The sequence below is a fragment of the Chroicocephalus ridibundus genome, chromosome 5, assembly GCF_963924245.1.
Source record: "Chroicocephalus ridibundus chromosome 5, bChrRid1.1, whole genome shotgun sequence".
NCBI lineage: Eukaryota > Metazoa > Chordata > Aves > Charadriiformes > Laridae > Chroicocephalus > Chroicocephalus ridibundus.
The window spans coordinates 52,325,501-52,352,963 of NC_086288.1; the positions used below are offsets into that span (position 1 = coordinate 52,325,501).

At 44.2% G+C, this 27,463-nt stretch overlaps 1 protein-coding gene across 4 annotated transcripts; it reads right to left on the bottom strand.

Moving 5' to 3' along the window:
• MFSD10 (major facilitator superfamily domain containing 10) lies at positions 1-27,391 on the bottom strand. 4 transcript variants are annotated; one of them, XM_063336514.1, is made up of 13 exons: positions 27,280-27,391; positions 24,177-24,366; positions 22,864-22,960; positions 18,054-18,157; positions 16,896-17,054; positions 14,903-15,091; positions 10,302-10,410; positions 9,171-9,282; positions 7,655-7,763; positions 5,422-5,512; positions 3,590-3,637; positions 2,064-2,153; positions 1-827 (listed from the first exon to the last, which is right to left on the bottom strand). In XM_063336514.1, the coding sequence occupies exons 2-13, from the start codon at positions 24,345-24,347 to the stop codon at positions 721-723; spliced, it is 1,386 nt and encodes a 461-aa protein (XP_063192584.1). In that variant the 5' UTR covers positions 24,348-24,366; positions 27,280-27,391; the 3' UTR covers positions 1-720. The 4 variants fall into 4 exon arrangements, with proteins under 4 accessions (XP_063192584.1, XP_063192582.1, XP_063192583.1 ...); XM_063336512.1 differs by lacking the exon at positions 27,280-27,391 and adding an exon at positions 26,871-27,079; XM_063336513.1 differs by lacking the exon at positions 27,280-27,391 and adding an exon at positions 26,506-26,770.
• Between the last annotated feature and the right edge of the window lie 72 nt (positions 27,392-27,463).

The following is a 27,463-nucleotide window of genomic DNA, read 5'->3' on the forward strand; positions in this document are numbered from 1 at the left end:
GTTTATTTGTAATGCAAAAGAGAACAGTGCTTGGTCATCAAAAAACATCACATAGCATTAGAAATATAAAACATCTCTCAAAATTTAATTGTATATTAAAAACAGTGCCCCGTGCCAAAGCAGTGGTCAGGCTCAGGAAGCCAGCAGTACGCTTTGCGCTTTTGTTTTTGATCATCATGTTTTAAGGCAGCTGATACAGCTTTTGCCAGGTCTGCTGAGCAGCTGTGGGGATGCGACAGTTGTACAGAAGCTCCAGTGGAGCTGCCCGGTGGAGCTGGTCTCTGCCAGTCGCCCTCTTGGCAGAGGGGTCGGGCAGTGGCTTTGGTCAGGCGTGTGCTGGTGACCAAGGGACGGGAGCAGGGACGAGCTCTCTGCACCCCACTGTGCGGTGCTCAACAGCACACGATGCTGAGGGGGCTGCACTGGGCCCTGCTGCTGTCACACCCATCTCTGCTCCTCTGATGATCTTAACGATCTTTGCTCAACTGGTTTGTGGGTTTCTTTCTATTTGCAGAACTGGCCAAGCTGGCTGGGCAGCCGTCTTAAACATAACGGCTCGGGGCGGGCCCTAAGAACCCTTGTCTGTTGTTGCTGCAAATGGTCATCGCGTATCCCCTTCCAGATCAACGTCCTCCTCTTCCTGTGATCAGCAGAGTTGCGTGCCAAGAGTCCGGTCTTGCAGAGGTCCTCGGGAGCCAGTGACAGTCGGGTGGTTGCTGCCTACTCCTCCTTTGTCTGCTGCTTTATAGAACCAAGTAAAAGCAAGGGCACGAGGAACAAAGCTCCGCAGGCAGTGAAGCAAACCTCTGCCCCTGCCAGCCAGTAAACTGCAACGGGAACAAGATTTATCTCGTTAGTATCCTTGTCCTTGCATCTGCGTAAACAGCCCTTCAAAGCTGCTGCTCTCCACAACTTGGTGGTACAACTGGGGAAGACAGAACTACTCCTTTCACCGCGCAGCCTTGCTGGCACACAAGCTATAAGGAGGAGGTAGCAAATAGCAGTCCTGGTTCTTGTCCAAGGAAACAGCATGTTAAAAGTGGTTATTTTAAACAGGGTATTTCAGTTCTTGCCGATACGGCACTGGGTATGTTCCTATTGACACATTCAGCTTTAGCCACTAGGAAACTCTTTAACTCTTTGCCCCAGCACCTCCTCCAGGGCTGCTCCCGGTGCTCTCTGTGCTGCTCTTGAAGGTCTCTCGCTGCTGGTATCTGGCTCCTTATGGGAAACACTCAGGACTCCAGGGCCCAGGAAATGGGCTCTGGCTTTGCTCAGGTGTAACATTAGGTCTGAGTTCGAGCTCTGACTTTTGCTGCCCATCTGCATCCTCTTTTTCTATCCCTTCACCCTGTAATGGCTCAGGGGCACTGAACGCCATGCAGGGGGTACCCCCTGCTCCTTAGGGACAGTCTGGGCTTGGCCAGAGACAGGGCCATGAGGCACCACCCACCCTGAGCTCCAGGGCAGTAGTGGAGCGTGGGCTCTTTCGTCTCCTTTTATAGGTTACAGATGCTTTTAATGCTGAAAGGTTCTTTATTGCACATGAGGGACTGTCCCTACTTAATTTATATTATCTTGGGATGCAGGTTCGTGAGAGGTAGGGAACCAGGTACCACAGCACTGCAGACCTTCACTGACTCCTGCTTGCCCCTTGGCAGGTGGGATTACTCCTTAAAATGGCTAATGGGCTCCTGGTCAGCCTCTGGCTCCCTCTGCACCCTGGGGCTGACCCTCTGTGGTGCCCCTCTGCTCGCACAGCTACACACGGGGCTCCGTTAGTTTGATGCTGCAGCTGGAATTTTTGATGAGTCAGGCACTGCCCGCTGTCTATTTGATCTCTGCTCGTAGGAACTTTTTTAACTCATCCATGAAGCTTCTGTCGGTGCTAACAAGGGCTGTGTCCTGCCCCAGTGCAGCTCTCAGGGGTACCTACTTCTGCAAGGACAACTTTATGACTCTGAAATGGACTGCGCTTCCCCTTCCCACCCAGCCGGGTTGTGGGGGCCCAGAGCGACACTGTGTGTTGGCAAAGGCAGGAAGGAGCAGGAGGTGGCACTCACCTGTAGCGGAGAGGATGGGTCCCAGGGCTCTGGCCAGGGCGCCCAGGCTCCTCAGGATCCCCATGACGCGTCCCTTCTGGCTGGCAGAGCCTGCGCGAGGAGAGAGCCCTTACTCGGTGTGGGGGCAGAGCACTGTGGTACTGCTCAGAGCCTTGGCCTTTTGGAGGAACTTCCCACATGCATCTCCCCCTCCTTCCATTTCACACTCACTGCCCAAGCTGTAGTTAGGGCCCCTCCACCAAGATAAACGCGGCTGCTTCATTGAGAAAACACCAGGGCGTGTCACAAGTGCTTAGCTGTGGACAACTTGTGGTGCACTCTCCCCACTCCCAAAAAAAAACCCACCACCAAAAAAAAAAAAAAAGCTTTAGATCGTACACCAAATTGCTGAGGAGGCACAGGTGGATAATAAATACAGAAGCATGGAAGCAAATTAAATAAGCGCAACGTACAAGTGACATTAATGAGGAAAGCCTTACTTTTTTGCCTCAGCAATCACTGCAGTGCTGGCAACCAGCTGAACCAAAGCTAAAGAACAAACTGTGTCATCCACAGATGGCAACACAGCTACAGGTTTCGTAGCAACCAGTGCCACAAACCCAGAATGTTTAGAAGGTTCCTTGGAAGGTGTTTTCTAAGGAAATGGGAAGAAACGATTTTACTGCTGTCAGCTATGGCTGGTGTCTCTTTCAGAGAACCCAGGCCCTTCCTGGCTCAGTGCTGTTTGTGGCCTTTGCCCACAATATTAATTCTTTGCCCACTGTTCCCCATCTTTCTAATTGTAACCAGAAATAAGGCTGCTTCAAGTTTCCCCATCACGCTGGAACAAGCTGCGCTACGCAGTACAAAACTGAAGTGTGACGGTGATGTCCGCTCTGAACAGATCTTTGCAGTTTGTTAGCTCAGAAACTACCCATTACAGAGTGCTGACAGCTTTCAGAAACAGGTACAAGTCAGTTTGGATTTTCCTGTGCTGCCTTGCAGAATGTTACTGTGTTTCCCAGGGTCGGGATATTGTCTTCCTCTCCCCAGCTGCCCCACTTTGCTCCCTTTCTCTGAAGAAGGGACGAGGCTGAAGGCTGTAGCACCTCCAGCATCACACAGCTGGTTGCTTCCCGCCACAGCAAAGTGTGAGGTGAGCAGGGGGTAAATACAGTCCCGGATCACTGGCTTTGCTGACAAGGGGCAGCACACAAGTGTCCGGGAAGGGCCCTTTGCTAGACTTCAGCCTCACTCCTGCAGAGGCAGTTACCGCGTCAGGTTACAAACACACCACAGGGAGTAGCAGTTCGCTGCAGCACTCAGCATTTCTGCTTTCCTTCTTAATGCTTTGGCAGGGGAAGAGGCTTTCTATAAAGCCAAGCAGCAGCCAGAGGCACCGGCACAACATTCCAATCTGAGGTGGACCTATGCCACGAGCGTTCCTATTGATGCGTTGCTAAAGTTGATGTCAATTCTGTATTGGAGCCAAATCTAAGCTAAGGTCAGGGCCAAGGGCTACCACTCAAAGCAGGAAAGACACTCACCATAGCCCGACACCACTGCTGACAAACACGGGATAACAATGGCCGCAGCTGGAAAAATCCATAAAAGAGACCGTCAATCAAGAGTAGAGACCTCAAAACAGTTACAAGAGCAATAGTGAGAAACATGTGGCCCAAACTCGTTACTGCTGCAGAGAAATACGCTGAGCTCTGGGGCACTGCACCAACAATGAATCATCAGGTTCAATCCCGTTCAGTAACGAAAACGCCCCCTCAAAGCCAACCTGCGCAAAGAGCCCAGCGCCGCGAGCGCTCCCAGCAGATGTTTCACATCAGCGTCTCTCATTCTGTGAGCCCACGGGAAAGGGGCAGATAGGTCAGCTCAGTGGACTGGTAGTTTTCCAAATTGCTTTGGTCTCACCAGGTGGAGCAGGGAAAGGGACTCGCTCATATTTCAAATGGACAGTGAGGTGGCTGTACACAGAATCACGCTGTCCCTGTGCCTACAGCTTTACCGAGCTCACGGATGAAAGAGGCAGCTATGTTCTGTCTTGGGGAATAAGACAGTCAAGTCCAAAAAGAAGAGATTACAAAATTTTTGGACACAAAAGCCAAAAGCTGTTCAGCAATCACTGCCTTCTTACCGGAACAGGGGCCTTTTCTGCCAAGAAGGAAGTACTTTAAGCATACAAAGCAGAATCTTTTCTGGGAAGCAAAGGACAACTGGAGAGCGGGAATGATAGACATGTTGCCTTAACTGCAGGTGCCCTAACTCCTGGGGCAGAGGGAGGAAGAGGGGGGAAGAGCAGCCCCTCCAGAGGCATTTCTAGCTGGCTTAACTGGGGAAGAGATGGGGCCTTCTGCCCAGGCACAGAGCCCAGGAAGGCGAGGTTCCTAACCTAGAAGCTGAGTTAGAGAAAAATAGTACCTCCTCTCACCCCTCCTCACCCAGCGGGCTTCAAAACCAAGTTAATCTGTAGATAAGATGTAGATTTTTGAAACTTGTCAAACACACAGCTGTCCCTAAGACAAGCAAGCTACTAAATAGCTGCATTTTGTGGTTTACAGTTTTCTCTTAAAGCAAGCTGTATCGTGCAAAAGAGAAGCAGTCTGCTTCTGTAATTAGTCATATTTGAAGCTTCTTAACAATAGTTAGCAGCATTGGGAATACCTGAAATCTCTTTTCAGATAGGCACTTCAGTAGATCAATACAATTTCATTCATAATTGTTTCCCTGAATAACAGCTTAAATTGTCAGAATAGTATTTACGTAAAACACCTAAACATCTTTGAAAACAATCTGCACCTATCAAAAAGGGGATTTTTGCTCCCTCCCTGAGCTAGCAGCTTGCAATGCAAGAGCGCGGTGCGGTGTCCAGCCAGCACAGCCCCATGCCACGTTCAAGGAAACGCTGATTTACCCTCACTCTTGCTCCACCTGGACGCACACTCCGGCCTTCAGCTTCAGAGCGCACAGGTCTCTTCAGCCTGTTGCCTAAGAAATAATGCAGCCACCACAGAAATACAAAGACATGCTGTCTCCCTTCTTTTCCTGAGCTGAGCTAGTTAGTGAATATTTTGCTTCTAGGTCTGGTAAGAGGGGGGAAAAAACCCACCCTCAAGACCTCCCCAGTGAGACAGGACAACAGGAGCACTGGGGATGCTTCCCAGTATCACCATGGCAACTTGCTGCGATACAAACAGCATCAGAAAAAAACCCCAGACACTATTTCTTCCGTATTTTATAAATGGAAATGTCAACTTTCTTTTACTTATAGTTTGAAATTAGAAGTGCATCTTTTTTAACAGGGCTGAATAAATTTATGAAGAAAAATTACTTGTGCTTAGTTTTCAGTGCATTGTGAATAGCTCACCGAAAGAGTACAGCAACAGTCCAGCGCTCAGCATGGTCACATTTGCAGCCCATCCAATTAACAAGAAAGCTGGAATCAGCACCATAATAGCCTGCAAAATGAATGAGTCACACGGTTACATTTAAGCCCTGCTTGTTAAAGCCTAATTCTAGGTGTCCTGCCAGTTCTCTTCCGCTGGTGGGACTACATTGAAGTTAGTAGCAGAAAGCCCTTTCTTCCCACGTACAAATTTCGAATTCACCGGGATGGACACATATCAGCGCAATTTACTTTTCTGTTCTCTCTCATTATCACATGATTGCCGACCACATGCAGGCTGGAGTCACCTGTAACATAGGCTGGATTTATCCCACCATTGATTTCCCACAATTGAGGAAAAGATGATTTTTGCAGAGTTCTCTCTCTCTCTCTCACATGATCTACTGTTTTTTGGTGATTTTTTTCTCTTGTTCTGTGTTGAACTGGGCAGAAATCTAGCTTTAACTCTATCTGCTGAGCTGGCACAAGAAATCAAAAAGCTTGTGTGCAACACTACTACAGCTCCTCTGCTTTTTATTTGCAGTATTGACTGTTATCTTTAGCTTTCAGAGCCCATACTTCTGGAGACAAAAAGAAAAAAAGATGGGGTGGGAATGGTATTTGACATTCAAACCCAAAGAGAAAGAACATTCTTCATCTCCCCCAAGAGCCTGGACTTCAGTTCCCCTGTGATGTCTCCCTCGCATACAGAGCTGTCGCTGAAAAGACAGATCACTAAAGATCTGCTGCATGTTTCATAAAAAGAGGGTGTTCACTCCCACCAAATGTCTCAATGTCAAGATTCAGTTATAAACGAGCTACTGTAATCACCATGTGCTAAAAGAAGCCACATTTGCCATATGATCCAAACTCATGAACAAATTTCCAGAATAACTCCCACAAAAGCCACTCAAGCCACATACATCCACAGAAAGAGTGCCCCGGGGCCAGTGGGTCTCTGCGTAGCGCACACGGGTGTTTATGAGAAGGGATCAGCCCACACCACCTAAAGAGAGTATTTTGAGGTAACTACACTTCTCAGTGCAGGGGAGTGCAAGGAGTATAAAAATTAGTGGGGCAAACCACAGTTTGCATAAACTGCAGTGCAGTGACAGCAAACACAGCAGGCTGGCAGAGCACGTGGAGGAAGCTGATAAGAGGATAAAGTAGCACTAACGCAGCAGCCTGAGTTTTTATTCCCAGGGAAATGCTTCCTATGTGACACAACAAATGTGCCATTAGCTTTTGCCTGCCAGGGAGCAGGGTGAAGATGGCTTTACCAGCAGAAAGAACTTTAAGAAAAGCCGAGTCAATTCACTGGAATGCAGTGCAGTTTGGTAATCTTTTTTACCCTGCCACCATTGAAATCACACTGGTCTCAAAATAATGTATAATAAATTGATGGAGGCTTTTACAGTCTAAGCATACTTATTACCAAGCAGCCAACAAAAGTTCAGAAACACTCAAAACCCACTTTGCTTAGTTCCATGCACAAATGTAAATTACAAGCCATGTGGTACTTGTCCCAGAGCTGTATAAGCTGCAGGGAACTGTTCCCTGTCATCCCAGTACAGCAGCATCTCTGTGAAGAAAGAGGCAAGCGAAACAAAGAAATGCACACTTTCGTCAGCGAAACTTCTGTCTGAACATTGGTACATGCTATTGTTACATGGAATACTGATGATCACAAATCCAAGGAAGAATCTACTTCCCCCTGCCCACCAGTGAAATATATTCTAGGGAAAGCCTGTCAAGCACGGAGATGGCCAGACTGACGACGATGTTCCTAAAAATCATTTGCCAGAAAGAGAGTCACAGATCAGCTCTGAAGCAGCTTTAGTAGTTTCAATGCCTGCACTGCAAGAGAAATCACTGAAACAAAGCATAATCTTCAAGTATTTTAGCTAGCTTGCACGGACAGACACTGTTCTCATTCCCTAACGCAGTTATAGATGAAGAACTCAAAGTTTCGATAATATCATAGCTGATATGGTAAGAAATGGCTCTGATGTTCCAAAGTTTAGTTAGACTGACAAATGCCCAACAACCAGGGTCTTGAGAAGTCATTTAGCTAGATTAATGAGACATAAATTTCTTTTGATTTGACACATACAGTTACAGCCTCCAACTACCTTGCGTTGCACTTTAGGTTGAAAATTAACATATCAGAGTTGTAGGAGAAAACAACAACAAAAAAAATTACATATTTTTTTACCCTTTTTACAGCTCTTATTTCATTTCCTGGCTTGATTCGGCGAGCATAACCTCCCTGGATCACAGCCATTGTTATTCCAATAAAGAAAAACATCTTGCCCTGCTGCATGCTAGAAGGGAGGCAAAAAACACAAATTATGGAGTCACGCACAGATCATTCCACCCTGGGATTCACAGGTTCAGTGTAGACCCTTTCCTGAACCAGAGAGAGAAAATGCTTTTTGGTGCTCACATGAGCAGTGCAAGGTTCTTAATATGCTGACATTAGTTTCCATGGCAGGCAGACAGCAAGAAGATAAACCTCTGAGGTCTTGCGTAGAGATAGGACCGCTGCTGGGAAGTGCTGCAATCATCTCCAATTGTAGCATTTGCCAGCAGCAAATGAATTGATCTCTGCAATCATCATCATTGCTGTGATGTAGTTCAGTTGTTTCTAAGGTGGCCCACAAAGAGTCAACACATTAATTACTCTGTGCCATGGAAGTTTGTGCCAACAGGAGTTGTTGGCTTCCAAGGAACAAGTGTTTTGCTTTCTCGCAAGCATTGCCACCATTCATGCAGAGTTTGACCAAGGTCACCAAGGCACAACATGGGCATCATGGTGATCATGTATTGCACTGGGAAGCTTGCAACATCACTCCCTCCACCCTTAAATATTTCCTAAAATCTCTCTTTCACCTCTCTTATCTACTAAACTATGTGGATATTGTCAACTAAAAGTTCTCACCTCCATAACAAGCTTGTTTGTCACACGGCCTGTACTGTTGCCATAAAGCTGTATTATCTCACTGCGTGGCTATTCTGAAAGGACTGCACAGAAGCAAACTTAATACACTAGAAAACCTCTCCTAGACGTGCACACAAACTATAATGAAAGACAGACAGGGAAAGATGAGACAAACCCCTGAGAATTACTCAAAGGGAGGGACACACATAAGGAATCAAGCTGCAAGATCACGTTCCTGGCTGGAAATCTTCCTATGAGCTGGCAGGAAAAGTATTTCAAGCTGAGCCGCTGCTAGTGGATTCTGTTCTGTTTCTTCTCTAGTGTTTGACTAAAGGAAATCAAACTTTATGGTGTAATGACCGTACACCATATGCAATGCAGAACTTTGATGAGCAAATGTAATCACATAGCTAATCCTCCATCCTTTGCCTTTTTTGAGCTTCAAGATTTGTCCTGATACGGAAGAACTCTTCTGGACTAGAAGAGAAAAGGTTTTATTATAATCAATACAACTAGCCCAGCTATACATATTTCAAGAGCTTTAATTTAATCTTGTGTATTGATTTTCTCTAGTTATTAGAAGTTGTAGATTCAACGAGTATTTCCTTTCATGATAAACAGTGTGCCTGTATTTTCATAAATTCTTCCCACAAAGCCCAAGTATCGCTGAGCTTTGCTTTCTGAGTGTTTTTACTAACCTCATAAAGCCTCTCTTGAAAATAAATGAAGAGACCATAGATCAAGATTTTGGAAAATAGCCTAGACAAAATATATGACATTTATCTTCTACCTGCTGAACCGGAATCTCTGGTGAGTGAGAAAACTCAGTGTATACTCCAAGCCAGAAAACAGGAAGAGGTACAGGAAATAAACCAGGCCCAACATTTTGAGATTCTGAAGATCTAAACAAACAAAAAACAAACACACACACATGAAGGGGAAAAAAAAGGGAGAAATACAGTGGTGTTTTTCAAGCATAACTTGAGAATATAACAGTAGTATAACATTTATCAGCTGTACAGGGAGAAGTTCTTACCTCAGATGCTCATTTTAAATATCCATACAAGACGTGCCACAAAATGACTTCTGCCCACTACTTCCCTTCTTATGAGGGGAAGAGAGCCAAAAAGATTAGTCTCTCTCAGGATCACCCTGGTCTCACTCACCCAGTCCAGCCCCTCTGCCTCGCACCCCCACCTATATGGGGATTTATTTATTTAGCTTATTTATGTTAATCAATACCTGCATTCCACCTAATACCTTGGTGCTGCTCACAGGATGATATTGGCTAAAACACAGCATGTCTTTTTCTAAGCCAGAAATGGTCTGTGACAAATTACGTTACTTGTTTTTTCTGCCAATGTAGGGTTTAACAGGTTTTCTCCAAAGTGGCAAGTATTACTCTATTCCTGATGTAGCAGTAAGGAGAACTGAATGATAAGTTGGTGTACCTGGCAAACACGATTTATTTTCTATGGGTTAAATAATTTCATGTAGAGAAATGGCCAGCTCAAATCTACATCTCCAAGTCCTGAATTGAGAAATAAAATTTTAGTCTGAAGTTTCCTGGTTTGCAGCCTGGATGAGCAAACTCACGTATCCTTTAACCATACCTTGATCTGTCTTTTTAAATCATTTCACTTACTGCAGCCTACCCCATGCTGCAGCCACTGCCTGAAGAAAAAGCAAGTAGCAAGTCAGAAATTTTCAAAACACTAACGTCTCATACCTTCTTTTGGGAATAACAGGACCAGCAGCCAAGGGAACTTGCAATTCCCTGTTCGTAAGTCAGTAAGGTGGGTTTTAAATGAGTGAACAGAGAGCTGCTTCTGAAATGGTTTGAGTAAAGTTTTAGCTTGGAAACCACCGCCACATACAAAAAGACATACAATAATGATACAAAACGCCAGCTAACACTTACTCTTCTCTGAAGGGGACTCCTTTCCTCGGGTGACTGCAGAGAACTGAAATAAAGCCAAAGGACTGAGCAAGTCAACTGCTGCCTGAAATCCAGACACCACAGAAGAGACCTGATCAGAGAAAGAGAGAGGTTTATTTAAAAACCAGATCCAATACCTACTGCAAGAAATTGATAGTAACCATCAAATGTGCTTCTACACCTACAGAAATTATCTGAGACGAAACGAGGCAACTGGCACTAGGGTGTGAGTGACCCCCAAGAACATCCCAGACTTTCTGATCACAGAACTGGCTCCAGCACTACAACCAGAAGGTAGAGCACTGATAGCAGCTTTCACCGAAGACAGAAAACAGATTCTTCCCTAGGTTCTTAAAAAGCAGAAGAGGCTCATTCTCCACAGCCTCGAAGGTGGCTTTATTTGGTTCAATTTTTGCATCATCCTTCATGTCCAATGAAACTTTTACTGGGAAAATAATGGCACATCTGCCTGCAAGTTCATGGGAAGCTGGGGATTTGCTTGTGTGCTACAAGTCCGAGAACAGTAAGTGTAGCACATCAAACAGCAGTCCGTTTTGGTACTGGTTGTTCTTTTAGCCAGCCAGTGACACCTCCTGGGGAAGAAAAGGAAAATGTAATTTTTAGAGAGATTCCTTGGAGACGTTTGAGAAAGATTTCTAGAGACATTCTGCCCAGCAACACTGCGTGGCTTTTTGAAGAGGAAAATTTATTTTGTAGCACTTCTGGTCCTTGTACTCTGTACATCTCAACCTAATTATGCATCTAGTGGTACTCTCCCTGCTCCTTAACAACAGGAGCTTAGGAGATGCTTATTCTTTCACCTATAGGGAAATTTAATTTTTTTAATTTGTTTATTTTTTATTCTAAGGTACAGAAAATTAAAGAAAATACTAACATCTAAATTCTTAAGGAAACAATTCCTTTTAAAGTAGAATTTAGACTGTCGCTTTACATGACAGTCCCAGGAAGAGGTAAGATGGACTCAAGAATCCTGAATAATCACACTTAGTATTTCACATCTTCAAAGCACTGCACAGACTTTATCTCATGAACTTCTTTCTCTTCCCAGACAGGGAGGGTGCTATTACTCCCTTGAAGGCAGGGATTAAAGGTCAAATTATCAGTGGAACTTAATCTCGGTGCATAAACTGAGGACTTGACTGGACTGGATTTAATAAAGCTGTAAACCAATCAACTTTCAATATGGTATTATCGTGACCCCTGTCTTGTTTTGATAGTCAGAGCTTCTGAGTGTACGATAGCAGAACTCTGGAGCCCACTAGTTTCACAACGGAATTACGGAATCATGGAATTTTTCAGAGTTGGAAGGGACCTCTAGGGATCATCTAGTCCAACAACAGCAACCAGTTCAATATACCAGGCAGGTCTTGTACAAAGCCATAAAGCTGCTGATCCACACAGAACACACTGGGATATTTATTTCCCTCCTAACTGCATCTACTGCAGAGAGTAAACAGACACTCCCAAGAAGTTTCCTCGTGCTTTTAAAAGGTCTGTAAGAGGATTTCCTGAAGCTGGTTTGTAGCAATCCTCAGTTCCTGCATTTGTTGGCATGATGGTGTTTGTACTACAGCACAGAGAATCTGGTAACAGGCAACTCTCTTCAAGCATGTTTGCCGGTAATAAATAGCCTGTAGTTTGTACCTGTTTTGAATTATTATCCATGTCAGACAGGGTGCCAAGCTGCTTTATGCTAGCAAGGCTGATTTTAGTTTGGTCCTGAGGATATAAATTATATATGTATATGTTTAAAATATTAAGTGTTTTATGTAATATACATATGCATTAGATTTATTTCTTTTAAATATACATGTGTGTGCATGTAAATTTCTTTTAATTTCTCCTATCTTTGCCCTAGAAGTGACTTCATCCACTGATTGATATTGAAAACATTGTCCTGAAACTGACAAAAGTGTTTCACCACCCCCAAGTAACAGAGTATAAACTGTCAATTTCAGTCAATGTCACCAGCTGCATAGAGTTCAGATTCTCTGCAGGTTCAAAATCTGCAATATCTAACTTGCATTTAATTTCTATGCTTATGATTAATTACTCCAAAATCGCTCAATTTTACTTCATGATCACCCCAAAAGTTACTCTGAATGGTAGACATTTTTCACAATGTCTTTTTTTTACTCTGTTTTCCTCTAATGCAGAGAGACTAAGTAACATGTCTTGAAGGCACAGAGTCAGTCCAAATTAGGAATGCAGCCTGGGCCTTTCAAGACCCAGCCTTATCCTTCAAATCAGACACTGTTTAGTATGCGTAGAGCAAAAGCCTTGTTTTTCCGTAAGTCTGCTAGTGATGCTGCATACCCTATCCATAGTCCTTACATGATTAGCTGGACACCAAAAAAAAGAGTTGTAAGAGCCTCCCTCCAGCAAGTCAGCCTTACCCATAACTAGCTTAGCTAAAAATTAATTCAGAAGCTCTTAAAGGGGACAGATTCCACTAGAAACCTTTCTTTTCCTCCCTTCTCCCAAGCAGGTCACAAAAGGAGCTGTTTTGGCCACTTCACATAAGACCAGTGTCTCTGTAAGGTGAAAGGTACAGTTCTCTGGTCACTCTTCACCTGATAAAACTTGTGGAACACTTGAAAAAAAAAGGGAAGAAGGAGAGCAAAAATTCTGTTCGCCTTACATGAAAACTCATCCTTGTTCCCTCTGTCCCCCTCCACCTTCCCCTTTCTAGAAGTTAATTCCAACATGAATGAATGTGAAATACTTCTCCAAGAGGACTGATAGCAAAACAAGAATATGATGAGAACACAGCATGTTTCAAGGAAACAGATGTCTGATGCCACTGGCACATCCTCCTGCCGGTGATCGTTATCATTTCCCCTCTTTCTACAGCTTTGTCCTTCCAATGCATACACTCCTATGCTCCAGGAGCACCTGCTTCAGCTCAGTCCAGCCAAGTTCCAGAAGGGCAGCCAACATACCTGCCTTTCCTCTGTCATCCACAGGCCAAGAAAACTGCTCTTCTCCCACTCAGAAAGTGGAGAGAATTATCCAACAAAAAGAACAAAGCGGCCTAATAAGTGAAGTTATAAATACCCTAGAACACATAAATCACATGTGGCCACTCCCCAGATGCAGGCTGAAAGGAGACAGCACAGACACCGATACTGATCACAAGAAGCTCTAATGCCAGACAAACCATTATCTCATCAGCAATCAAATACCCTGTGTATTTTGCATGACTGGGACCTGACCCTCAGAGGCACCTATTAATCCATCTCACAAAATACCCACTGCTGCACAGAGACAAAGATCCAAAAAGCAGGGCCAGAGCATTTATTTTCTTACCAAAATTCAGTCATGCTGGCTAACAGACTAGCTTATCAGAAGAACTCTCCAGAGGATAATAAAAGGGGGAGGGAGGTATGCAGTGATCATACAGTCCTAAAAGGCGCTGAAGCCATTTATTGCTCTACAGCAAAGGTGGAATTGTTTATAGAATACAGATTCGCTCTACAGCACTCCCCTACGTCAATATGTTGCCACCACCCCAGAGTGTGCAGCTCTAACCAATAACAGGATTTTATCTGGAATGTTTAGAAACAGCCAAATAGGAAAGGGGAACAGATGACACATGGAAGAGCTGTTGTAAAAAAAAATAAATAAAAAAAATAGCTGTAGCGCTTGGGAAAATAACATGAGCAACCAATTTCACATGATACACAACCTACTGGGAAACACTCAGGGAAAGTCTAAAGTTTTGCCGCAGCAGGAGCATTGCAGACAAAAGTTTCCTGAACAATTCTCAGCATCAAATGGGTTTGGCTATCCAGAAACCAGGCATGCTTCAAGGGTTGAGTGCTGCTTAGAAACAAGGGACCATAGGAAAGATCCAATCCAGCTGAAAACCTCAAATCGAGGTTTCACCCAGATACCTAGTGCTGAATTCAGTCTCTCTCACACTACCAAAGGAGACTGCTCCAAAAGACTTTTAATAGGTAGATCTTGGACCGTGTCTGATCACATAATATTAAATCATAATGTTAATAAGTGTTTGGCCCCACAAATCCAAACAGTCACTGCATTTCAGCACATGTAGATATTTTGTATCTGTGGAAGACAGCACAGCTCGGAGATAAGAGTCATTTGCTACCTGAGTGTTCGAAAGAATCACGCAAAGACAAGAAAATAGTTAAGAAAATTTCTAATATATACTGGCTAAATGAAATAAATGCCAGTCTCTGATGCATTTACTTTTATGATTAGCTGAAATTCATCCCCAGGGAGTCATTGTGATCATAGTTTAAAATTCACCCCTTTCCTCCTAGGCTCCCATTAGCTTTTGAGAAATTTAAACCTAACACACCAAAACCAGCAATTAAGCAGACATGTTAGCTACAAAGAATTTCTCTTATTAGACTGGGCTAGGAGACAGGAGCACCATGCAACAAATTTGACACCAGCCTGAATAATAATATTAAACCCTAGTCCCAGGAATGATCTAAATTCTGGAGATCCTGGCTCAGCCCCGTCTTCATTGTTTCCAGTATTTCAGCAGTTCTCAAATTAAACGTAGATCTTCATATTGATAGTACATTTACCCGTTTTTCTTTGGGAAGTGTCTCCGGAAGTAGGAAGAAGATGAAAATTAAATCAGCCACAGCAAACATGAGTGCTAACAAGGCTGAACGAAGATAGAAGACTTCTCCTTTCTCTGTCTCCATGGCTAGGTAAGCTCCGATCATGGGACCAAGGGTAAAACCAAGGGAGAAAGCAACACCAATCATTGCCTGCAGTGACACAATGAACACAGACATGAAGTTTTAGACACAAGTTTGTTCGGGTAGCTCAGTTCTAGAACAATTTGGATTTCCCAGCATTTAACTTAAAGAAATGCAACCAGGTACAGCACGTAACCACCCCGAGGATGTAGGGAGTGCACAGCAACAAGTGTTAAATGTGAAAAAAATGTTATTTCCAAATAACCAATTTTATTTTCTGTCTAGTCAGGAAAGTAGCAGGAACAAACTGCAACCTGGTTATGAGTGAAAGGAAGCTGGGAAAGGAAATAATGATTCTCACCTCAAGGACTGCTCAGCCAGCAGATCCTTCAGCCATAGGATAAACTTTTGTAGCGTAAAACTGGAGACGGGAGGACAGCACCATGATAGGAATTCATGATGTCTACAGCTTATAAAATGCTTTGGCAATTTCTGTATTTAGGAATTTATGTCTCACAGAGCAAATAAGCTGAGAGGCTTCCCAGAACAACCTGAATTCAGCGCAGGTACTAAAAAGAATTTATTAACTCAATGTGAAATGAGCACATAAGAAAAGAGGTAGAAACTGTACACACTGGATGGGAGCTTAAAAGAGCACCAATCTGAGCCATCAGCCTCAGTGAAATTGCTTACGAATACAACAGTGCAGGATCTAAATAATTTTCTTTAAAAGACACTCAGAGGTGTATACTCACATATGCAGGACACTATCCTCCTGCTTTCCAGAGTCTATTTGACTATACCTATAGTACTACACTAAACAAGGCCAGGACACACTTAGTTGTCATGCCACAGTCTGCAGTGTTGTTTCAGCCAGCTCAGCTAGCACTCTCCCAGGCAATGCCCCATCACAGTTTGGGAATAGCATCAGTCAGACGCAATTCTCTTGCCAGAAAGCAGATGAACATGCCTACTCTGCTCTGAAAAGAAGAGAGTATAGCCATATGGATGTGAGCCATGCTGTACTAAGTGACTTGCTCTCAAGCCCTCAAAATAGGCCCTGGCCCATTTTATTTACTAGTGCTGTATGGCTATCCCTCCCCATAAATAAAAATATATTTTGGCTCACCAGGATTATAATAAATTGCTTGGAAAATTAATTAGCTATTCCTGTGAAATTTAAAGCTTACTCCTGCCAAGAAGCAGATGTCCCACATAGTGGCTTATAACAATCTGTTAATAGAAGTTTCTGTCCTTAAGGTTTTTATAAGATAAAAGATTTAACTGGTAATTCACAGGCAAAGTTCAGCCTGCAGGGTGTTTCCATCTGGTTCACTGCCTTCTGGAAGAGGACAGGGCAGCTGTTCATACTACTTGCTGCTCACTCAGCCAAATGCCACATCCTTTACCCGCCGAGCTCAGATCCTGAAGCCAGTGCAGCACCCAAGAAAGTCAAGAGGCACGCTGTGCTGTGGAGTGCTGCTGTGCTTACACAGTTTGGGAAGGTGAGAAAAACAGGGTGTCCTATAACTGGGTTCCAGCTGCCAAAATTGTGCTGTAAGACCTTTTGATTTCTAAGCTATTATAATGAGGATTACAGTTACCGGCAGCAATAACAGTTACAACACTTACACAGGTAGTTTTTCCACCTCTAGGGCATCTGCATTTCACTTGCAGGTAAAAGTCATTGATAAGTGAAGTCTGAGAGCTCACCAGCAAAACAATCTGGCATGTTTTCAGAAGTGAGGTAGCATATAAAGTCATGTTTTCATTTGATCAATGACTACATCCCTGAGGAAGCCATTTTGAGCACCCAAAATCAATTAAAAATTACCCAGCAAATCCAAACATATACCCCACACATGTAACTCACCATGCCCTTGCTCCGTGCTTTTGGAGAGTTCAAGTCAGCAATTATAGCTGTGGAGAGGCTGACATTCCCTTTGCTTATTCCACCCACAATCCTGGAGAGAAGAAAAACGCCGAAAGTCCTAGAGGCAGCCCACAGCGCATATGATGTTATCAAACCCATCTGCAGAAGCAAGAAAGGGTTCTTTATAAAGTGGAGCAAAGTTGATCTCATTTCTGCACATTTCCCAGCTAAACATTTGAATTTTTTGTTTGGTTGGTTGGGTTTTTTTGTGGGCTTTTTTTTTTTTTAACAGTTAGTCAAAACCACTATGTAATGAATGCCTGAAATACTGCACCATATCCTGGACAAGTGCTATAAAAGAAGTAGAAACAAATCCATAAAAGCTGCATATAAATGTGAGATTACTAACAAAATTAGAAGAGCAAGGGAAGTTCGAAGGGAGATAAATCAGTCCTGGGCTCAAAACCATTTTTGTACATCCTGCTTCACTTGTTTTCAACTTCAAGAGAATTACAAGTTCAAAATAAGAAGAATTCACAGTTCTAGCCCTTAAATTTCATAATCAATCATAAGCATACGTGCTTATTTAATTCACTCTCCACAAGCCTACAGGATAGGGGGATTTGTATTTCATTTGCCGCCAGGTTCCACCATGTACGTATGCACATGCTCTGCACTGCTTCTGCAATTAGAACCCCATACTCTAACCAGCAACAGAGCAAACTTTTTAAGGAATGTTAATGTTCCTAAGAAACACATCTTACACTGCTGTACAGCACTTCCTAATCACCAATCCCCAGGCTCCATGAAACCGGTCATGAAACAATCAGCCCTCATTAGTCACTTGGTGAACTAAAACATACAGGCTAACATTTCTAAACAGACCATCTGAAGTAATACTCCCATACACAGGGGAAAGGGATTTTGGAAAATCCCAGCAACAGGTATTTTGGTGCCTCCTATGTACAATTCTGGATCTGGGAAGCTCAGCTTAAGTATTTGCATTTGGAAGTGTGGCCAAGCGACTTGGCAAGAAGCAGCCAACAATCATCAGACCTGGAACATTCAATTTCCCAATCCTTTCTGCTAACCACAAGACCATCATGCCTTCAACTGTGTATTGAGATGGCATGACTGAAATCAGCATGAGACACATACCACTGTCATCAAGATGACAGGTCTTCTGCCCAAGCAGTCTGACACAGCACCAGTGAGGGGAGAGGAGAAAAACTGTAGGATGGAAAAGATTGAGCCAATCAGACCTGAAAAAAAAAGAAAAAAAAAATCATTAGACTTACTGCCTTTACCTTAAATACAAAGACAGCCAACCTGGTTCCTGACCTATCACTTCATCCCATCCTTTAAAAATACGCAATTAGATGTAAAACAATAGTTATGCAAAACAGCTTTGTCTCCGAAACTAAGTCACCCTCAAAACACTGATCTTGCATTGTTATTTAACTGCGGTGGCAAATACAGACAGACCAGAATAACAGGCATAAACTGGATGATTCACTGGTGGTTTCACTGGTGAGAAGGGGGTTGAAACTCACTGGTTATAATGGAGTGTTGATTCTTCAATGCTTCCCCACCTGACTACATAAATTTTCTGTTCTTAAAGCAGATACAAGGCAGCTTTAATAGTCATGGTTCTTTTAAGATTTTTTTTTTGATGGTTTGAACCGGATTCTGTCACACTAAATTAGCTTTTCTTTCCTTCTTATCATTGAAAGAAGGACATAAGCACTGCTGTTAGTGAGGCACCCTAAGAGGTAGGAGCGATTCCAACGACTCAAAGAGCCTTTTGAAATCTGCCTCCAGCTTCTCTGATCTTTAATTCCTCTTTTCTCTTGCCATTTCTAGCTTCACATGCTTATTAATTTGCACTATACTCTCAACAAACAGGCAAAAAAATGCCTCGCTGTCACAGTTTTTCTCTAAAGGAAAAATTGGGTTATACATCTCTGATCATTCAGCTATCAAAGCTTTAAAAGGCACAGGAGAGACAGACCAGAAGTTCTGCGCTCATCAACTCTGAGGAAGGCAGAATATTGATACTGAACTCCTTATGGAGAACAGCTGCTTAGGATAGCTCAAAAGCCCCCAGAACTGTGTAAAAAAAAATAATCATAGAATAGTTTGGGTTGGAAGGACCTTGAAAGGTGATCTAGTCCAACCCTCCTGCAATGACCAGGGAAATCTTCCACTAGATCAGATTGCTCAGGGCCCCATCCAACATGATCTTGAATGTTTCCAGGGATGGGGCATCTACCAACTCTCTGGACAACCCGTTCCAGTGTTTCACCACCCTCAGGGTAAAACATTTCTTCCATATATCTCTACCCTCCTTTAGTTTAAAACCATTACCGCTTGTCCTATTGCAACAGGGCCTACTAAAAAGTCTGTCCCCATCTTTCCTGTAGGCCCCCTTTAAGTACTGAAGGGCCACAATAAGGTCTCCTCAGAGCCTTCTCTTCTCCAGGCTGAACAACCCCAACTCTCTCAGCCTGTGCTCATAGGAGAGGTGCTCCACCCCTCTGATCATCTTCATGACCCTCCTCTGGACCTACGCCAACAGGTCCATGTCCTTCTTATGGCGGGGACTCCAGAGCTGTATGCAGCACTCCAGGTGGGGTCTCACCAGAGTAGAGCAGAAGGGTAGAATCACCTTCCTTGACCTGCTGGCCACAATCTTACAGATTGGTACACTGGCAGTTTATGTGAGAGAGACAAGTTTTCCTTCTTGTATTTCTACCACTGTAAAAACACCCAGACATGCTAAAAACTTCATAACCAGGGAGCAGCAAAGACAGCGCTGTTCCACACAGGGGAACGAGCCAAGAGCTGAGGGTGACCACAACACTAGCAGTGCCTTCACCAACCAGGGCGCAGTCCCACACTATCCAGATGGGTTGTGCAGAGCAGGGTGCTGCTAACAGGGTTCACTGACAACCCCAGACAAGGCAAGGATTATACATCAGGTCCATCCAGGGAGTCCAGTCAGGACCAACAAGAGACAGGGTCAGAGAAAGGAGTAGAAACAAGTCTATGACGTAGGTCCATTCAGGAGATAAGACACCTGCAATGTAGGTCCAAGGTTGATCCAAGAGACAGGGCCAGAGACAGCCCTAGAGGCAAGGCTATACCTACGATACAGCTCAGGCAAGGCCCAGGCCTGAGCTCAAATACAGCTCCTGAATCACTGGGCAGAAAGTGTGTGGGTGAAGGCCTGATCACTGCAACTAAGTATTGGTGCCTGCAGGGCCTTGGCAAGGGCAAGAAAGGTTTCTGACCTGAGGAGGTTGCAGTCTAAGCAAAGATGAAAGAGAGCAAAATATATCCTGCACTGGGAGAAGCAACAAGATGATCTTGCAAGTATCTTTCCAATCCTATGTTCTTTGTTGCAGATGAAGGCAATGAAGGAATGCAGACTGCAGGAAGACTGCAGTGGCCTCTGCTTAACATCACTGGTATAATGAACTTTGCTACTATAACGATTTAAGGTGCAATCAGATAAGATGGAATGAGACGGGAGTCTACTACAACTAAGATGGCTCATTCATCTTCCCCAGCTTCTGCAGCCTTGGTCAACTCTCCAGTGAGCTAACTCAACTCAGTCTGGCAGAAAAATAATCCAGAAAAAAAGAAAAGGAAAAAAAAAATTTTTTTGCTGGTTTAGCAAATTAAATGGCTCATTAAGAAAAGCTGTCATCAAAGACAGCAGAAGAGATGGAGTTGAATGTGACAGGTATCATGTTAATACAGCCACCTTGTCAGCATCCTCACTGCCTGTGGCTGCTAGGTAATTACTGAACATTCCCATCACTACTCAACACTGCTTCCAAATACTTTTCTCTCAATACTTTTCTCCCAGAAAGAAAACAGCAAGGGATACCAGCTTCCTTTCTGAGACAAACAGTGTCTATTTTATTTGCATGTTTCCAGTTAGATGCTGTATTTTCTTCAAAGGACAAAAGAGTCAGCTGGGCTCCTCTGTAAGGAGCAGGGAGATTTCTCCTTCCCCTTGAAAGCAAGTGAGCCAAGCCAAGGGATACTGTACTCTCAAGAATACAGGACACAGCAGCTAAAAGGAAAGGCAACAAGCTGGACACAATTCTGAGCTCCCAGACTCTTGTTTAAAGAGTCTGAGATAGAGAGAAGGAACAAGGGGCAGGCATGCAGTCAGGCCTTAGAGGAGACAGAAAGCAGTTTCTCAGGGATTAAAGAAAACCGTTTCCTATCATTCAAAGACAGTAATGAGCACAGAAACAACAACATGCCTGCAAGGATGCTGTGGGAAAGAGGAAAACTGTTTATAAACTTTCTAATGTCTGTTAAACTCCCATAACCTACTTTAAATAGTAACAATACATTCACACTTATATTCTAATAAAGTTTTTCTTTTTTTCTTTGTTTTTTTTTTTTAGTTTAAAAGCCTTTTGCTTATTTTGAGGGAGGCCTCAGCTCACTAAAAGGAGAGGGTCTAGGCATTTCCAATTAAAATTAACCCAGACACCCTCATACCTTCATACTCCAAAATCCCAGTTTCCTCACAACTCTTAAGGTTGCAAGGAGCCAAAAAAGCCTCTGCTGTGTAACGTGACATAAATGCTGCTGGATTTCCTGCACTACCGCCACTGGAGCTCACCCACACCAGCGTCCTTGTGACAGCAAATGCTTCTGGACCCTGCAAGTCAGCAGCTCTCCTGCTTTTAACAGGCCTAATGAGATTTAGAAGCAGTGCTGCACTATAACTGCCCAGCAGGAAGGTGAGACTTGAACTCATAAGCTTCTAATTCCAGTGTTTCCTACTGATTGATCTCCAATCACGTGCAGATCAATTGTGAAGGGAGAGTAATTTCTGTGACTGTGCAGGGTCTAGCACAGCAGGCTCCTGACCCTCAGCTGGCAGTCTGACAATAGGAACAGCAGGTCTGTATTTCTGTAACAATCCGTAGAACAAATTGGGCAAGATCATAGGATAATTCAGGTTAAAAGGGACCTCTGGAAGTCACCTACTCCAACCGCCTGATCATAGGGTCAGCTACAAGGTCAGAACAGATTGTTCAGGGTTTCATCCAGTCAGGGTTTGACAGCCTCTGACGATGGAGACTACAAAACCTCTCTGGGCAATCTGTTTTACTGGCCATCCTCACTGTGAAAAAATTCCTCCTTATTTCTAGTAGGAACCTCCCTTGCTTCTACTTATGCCCGTTGTCTCTCCTCTCACCATGCACCAGTGAAATGCCTCACTATCATCTTGATAACCTCCCCATAGGTATTGGAAGGATGCTAATAGCTCCAGGCTGAACAAGCCAAGGCTACCCAGACCTTCTGTCTTCCTGGCCCTCTGCTGAACTCGTTACAGTTTACAAATGTTCTATTGTACTGGGAGGCCAAAACTGGATGCAATGCTCTAGATGTGCTATAATAAGTGCTGAGTAGAAGTTGACAATTGCTTCCTCTAACCTACTGGCTCTGCTTCTGTTCATACAGCCCAGGTGCTGTTGGCGCTTTAGCTGCCAGGGCTGGTTCATGCTCAGCTTGCTGCTCACCAGGACCTCCAGCGCTGTCCAGAGCTGCTCCTGACCAGCCAGTGCCCAGACTGTATTACCGCAAGGGACTACTCCTTCCCAGTGGCGGGACTTTGCATTTGTCTGTACTGAATTTCAGAAGGTTTCTGTTGGCCCATTCCTCCTGCTTGTCTAGTTGTTTCCAAATGACAGAGATGGGGCTGTCCAACTCTCCATTGTTATCAGTGTGGTGAAAATAAAATCATTTACAGCCTACTGTAAGAGACATTTTCTGTGTTATTTAAGTCTAAATCTAGTAACAGGCAAGTATGCTTTTTGTACTTCTGGTCATTTATCACATCATTCCTCACATCAACATTGCAAATAACTTGAAAACAGCACACTATTATTTTTTTTGGGGGGTGTCTGTTAGCTTGTTTGTTTAGTTTCTATACCTCCAAACAGGACACTGTTGTATTTCCGCTCTGGTGGCATCCCAACCATCTCTGCAAACCAGTCTACACCGCGTTGCAATGACAAATAGAATCCATCCTGCAAAACAGATAACTGGGAAATAGAAGCAGGAAGACAGTTTCTCTGTTTTATTTTCAAAGACTTTTCTTTTCATTGGAGCTTAGTGAACTAGAGGTAACGCCAGATGATTCCTTCCCTCTTCCTCAGGAAAATGATCTGGCTGATCAGTTGTCATAGGCTAAAAATAGCTTAAACTGTGAAGGCTAACAGCCAGAAGATAATTGGGTGTATGTGTTTGGGTGGGGTAATGTCTGAATTTGAACTTTTTTAAACCATCAGGCCTGCTAATTGCTAAAACTTGAACTAAACAAAAGTAGCACATCCTGAATCTTTCAATTAATAAAGCAATATGAGACACACTCCATCCATCTGCACATACACTATTTAGACTGGGAGAACCAGGTGCTTGTAGGTCCAGAAAGAAAAGGTTGTGCAAAAATGAATGGTTTCTGAAAAGAGAAGGAGGACTTGAAAAGAAGAAGGTGGACCTGAAAGGAAGGTGAAGATCCTGACTATAGGAAATACTCTGGAAATGTGGGAAGATCCTAGAGATCAGAGCCCATGATCAAGGTTAGAGATAGGGTTGTAAGAAAGACAAAGGCTACAGCTGCAGTTGGAGTGGGGTTAGAAAGGGTCTGCAAGATAGAGGTGTGGGCTGCAAAAATAATTCAACCCTGACACCATCTTCATCTTGTCCAGTAACACCTGAGAACAGTAACTGTGAGCAGCTGCGCAGCAGGGAGCCAACACAACTTTATGCCCTGTGTTCCCAGACCAGCAGCCAGCTCCCTGCTAAGAATGAAGTTGAGACCTAGTGAACATGATGCTGGGGGCGGGACCAAGAGAGTGTGTGAAAGATTCAAGTAGGGTTAAAGCTCTTATCTCTTTAGTTCTTAGATAAACCCCAGTACACAGATCCATTATGGATTGTCTTTACTCTGTCTCACCAGTGACATCGGTGTAGGTCACAAATGCACTGGTAATAACAAGGACTAGCCCCTAAGAAATACCTGAATTTTCCCCAAAACAAATCCCTCATTTTAATGAAAAAGCAAGAGGGAAGAGTCTCATGCAGGTTCACAAACAAATTCAGCCCATGAACCATTTAAATAGGCTGGATATTATTATTCTGCCTACAGCTATTTAGTTTGCCCCAAGGCAAGGGATTTTTCTTCCATCCTTCCCTAAAGCTCTCATACCTAACATTTTCAGCAGGCTGACTTTCTCTGCTTACCTGAGTCTGGCCGTAATAATCAAGGATAGAAGGAAACAGTGGCAAGATGAGAGCGAATCCCAACAAGTCGATGAAGAGTGCCAGGAAAACAATTGTAATAACACGACTGCAGTTCTGTTCTTGCTTGTCATTGATGGAGCTGCTGCTGGTTTCTCTCTCTCTCAGGGCCATGTTCCCAGGTGCTCTGGTTCTAAAAAGTTACATTTACATCCAGTCAACAGGAAGCATTTTGCAGGCCTTTCCTAAGAGTATCTTGCTGATTCATTCTTGCTCTCTACAGACTTCATAAAAATAAATATAAGCTATGGCTGTATTAAGCCACCTGGTTTTCAAGGAAACAGGAATGTCAACTGTCTAGTCTTGGTTATTAGCTCAGCACCGTTTGCTCGTGTCAAGAACAGGCTACAAGGGCAATAAGATAACAAACTCTATTATAGGAGCATCCCAAACAAAACACTGAACTAAAGAGCATTTAAAGTTGTTAACATGTGAGCAATGCTAATACAACTTTCCCAAATGTTTTCAACTCAGCATTACAATAAAATAGATAAGAAAGGGCACTCTTGTTTTGAATATCCACATTCAAGTAGCTAATAGGTTATTTATGCCTTCGGCGTATATTAGAAATGACTAAAGCAATAACAATTAAAAAAAAAAAAAGGCAGACTTCCTAACTATTGTAGGAATGCTATCTTCAAGATAAATCCTGGAGAGCAACAGCAACTCAAGAAACACCACAATAAAATTTTGAAATCTGAAAAATTGTTTTCTTTCTCTAGATGACAGCCATTGATAGGCTATATGAGTTGTGGCACCAAGTGATTAAGGCAGTGTTTGTCAGAAATATCAGAACTATCAACTTTGATAATCCTCCAAAACTGTCTTCAAGATGGAGGCAGGCCATATCCCGTTCAGTATTTAACAAATAAAGAAATCATTGCATATCCTGAAAAAAACCTCAGTTTCAACAGTTCTCAAAATCAAGGAGGAATACATAAATAATGAAACTGCAAACTTCAGACTTGTAAAACATTACAGTGTATCTCAATCATAAAACAAATTTGCAGTCCCTTCTACTGCAAAAATCCCTGAACGTTTGTTGCACTAGAATAGTAAAAAAAGGAGACAGAATTTCATCCAAAGTCAAGCAATACCAAAATACCCATTGACTTTGATAAGTCAAGATTGAAAACACTGAGCAATTCTTAGTACAAATTCTATTCCAGACAAGACATACCGTATTATGTATACAGGGCACCGGTGCATATAACTTCATGTTACACTTACTGAAGATCATAAGACTTTGTTATGCTCAGAAATAAATATTGTGACATTTCTTTACATGTGGATTCTGTTTACTAGCACTGAAGCATTATTAAAATTCAAACACTATGATGTAAACGTGGAAGGGGGCCACCTGCAATGCATTTATTAAACTCTTGGCATAACACTCTTGAATCTGCTAGTGAACAGAGCAGTTTGGTTAAGTTCAGGATCCTTTTGTTTAAAATAGTAAGTCATCACCACTACAAATATTTAGCACTATTTGTTTACCCAAATGTATAAGAGCATCTGGAGCCAAAACAACCATTCCTTTAGACAAATCCTCCGTGGCCCTAAGTCTATCCAGCCAAGAGTTGAGGGATGCGTTCATTGTAGCAGATTCTATCTTGTTTTTCCTCCCAATTTGTTTGTTCATCCACTGAATTGCATGACCAAGCTGAACTTTATTTTAGGATTATTTACACAGGGTAACATCCTTTACACCTTACCCTCAGGGCCATTTCAGCTGGCGTGCAGCTTGAACCTATTGATGCTAGCACTGACCTTTCATTCAGCTCTGCTCTCGGCTTACGCAATATCCCCAGGTACGAAATGTTTCTGCCTTTGTGCTCCATCAGTTTTGTTGTTCAAACCTCTCCATGTTTTTTGCTAGGCAGGAAACCACCAAACATTTTACAGGCCCTGGCATCCCATCAGCAAAAACAAAACACTTCACCTCTACCATGACATTTGATTTCTATGAGACATGTTTGAAAGGGGGGCGAGGGGGTTGGATTTTCAGTTTAGGGAAGTTGTTTCTCTGGACACCTGTGTCCCAGCCATCCCCTCAGGACTCCCCATCTGTGTCTTATCGCTTCTGCCTTCGAGCTCCGTCCGGGACGGGGTTTGAGGCTGTGCCTCTCAGGAAGGGATCAGCCGCCAAGCTGGCCCTGCCCTAACGCACAGAGATTTGTCATCAGCCAGCAGGAAGAATTTCATCCTTCTGGTGTTTCCCTACCGCCCCTTTCCTCACCCCCTCTCCGAAATGTCCTAGGCCCACCTTTACCTTGCTAAGCCTCGGGAAGGCTCCTCTGACTCCTTAACAAAGTCCCGATTCGGGTCAAGAGCAGAAGTTTCAATCGGAGGGCTAAAAAAAAAACAACCACCCAACCAAACCGAAAAAGCACAATTTCCCACAGCAGCCAAATCCCAGAGGACCGAGAGGCTGCCGAGCGGGAAAGGGCCAGCCCCGGAGAGATGTGGTGTCGGCGGACAGGACCCGCTGTCCCCGCTGCCAGGCACCCTCCGCCGCCGGGGCGGACACCCGGGGACCCGCAGCCCTGCTGATGCGCGCCCTGCCCGGCCCAGACCCGCTCCTCCGCCCGCCCTCCCACGCCGCCGGCAGAGCCTGCCCCGATCGGGGCCACCTACCGCTCCTCAGGGGGGCCTGGCCGGGCCCGCCGGGTGCGCGGGTGGGTCCTCTCCGCCTTGCCAAGAGCCCCTCCCTTGGGGACGCTGCGGGCGGCGGCAGCTCCTCCCCGGCCCTCCACAGCGCCCCGGCGGCCTTCCTCTTCCGGCTGGCGATGGAGCCGCTCTGCTGGCCCCGTACCGGGCGCCGCCGGGCTGGGAGCAGGAGGGAGCCCGCCTTGTGAGCGAGATGGCGTTGGCCGGGCCGGCTCCCCTCAGCGCGGCGGGCGGGAAGCGCCGCCGCTGGGGGCTGAGGGAGCGGCCAGGCAGGGCCCGGCCGCCGAGAGGGTCTTGAAACCCAGGCTGAGGGAAGGGGCCTTGTCAAAATAGCCTCGGTCCTCGTAAATTAACAGTTTAACTGGGTATCTCGTACCTCAAACCACAGCAGTTCCCTCTTGTCTTAAGGATTTTTTAGTTCCAAAAAGAGAAGGACGTTCTTTCGTTAGTTGCCGCACAGCCCCGTTACAGCAGCAGAGAGCGGCAGCTTCACTAAATGGAAGTTTCCTGGTATCTGACAAACAGAAAAAGGTAGTTGCAGAAGATGGCGACTGTTCCTG

Coding starts and splice junctions, on each gene's coding strand:
- MFSD10 (XM_063336514.1), bottom strand. CDS start 24,347: ATGGCCCTGAGAGAGAGAGAAACCAGCAGCAGCTCCATCAATGACAAG. Junction 15,092..16,895: donor AAGCACGGAGCAAGGGCATG/GTGAGTTACATG, acceptor GTGTCACTGCAG/GCAATGATTGGTGTTGCTTT. Junction 3,638..5,421: donor ACTGTTGCTGTACTCTTTCG/GTGAGCTATTCA, acceptor GGATTTTTCCAG/CTGCGGCCATTGTTATCCCG.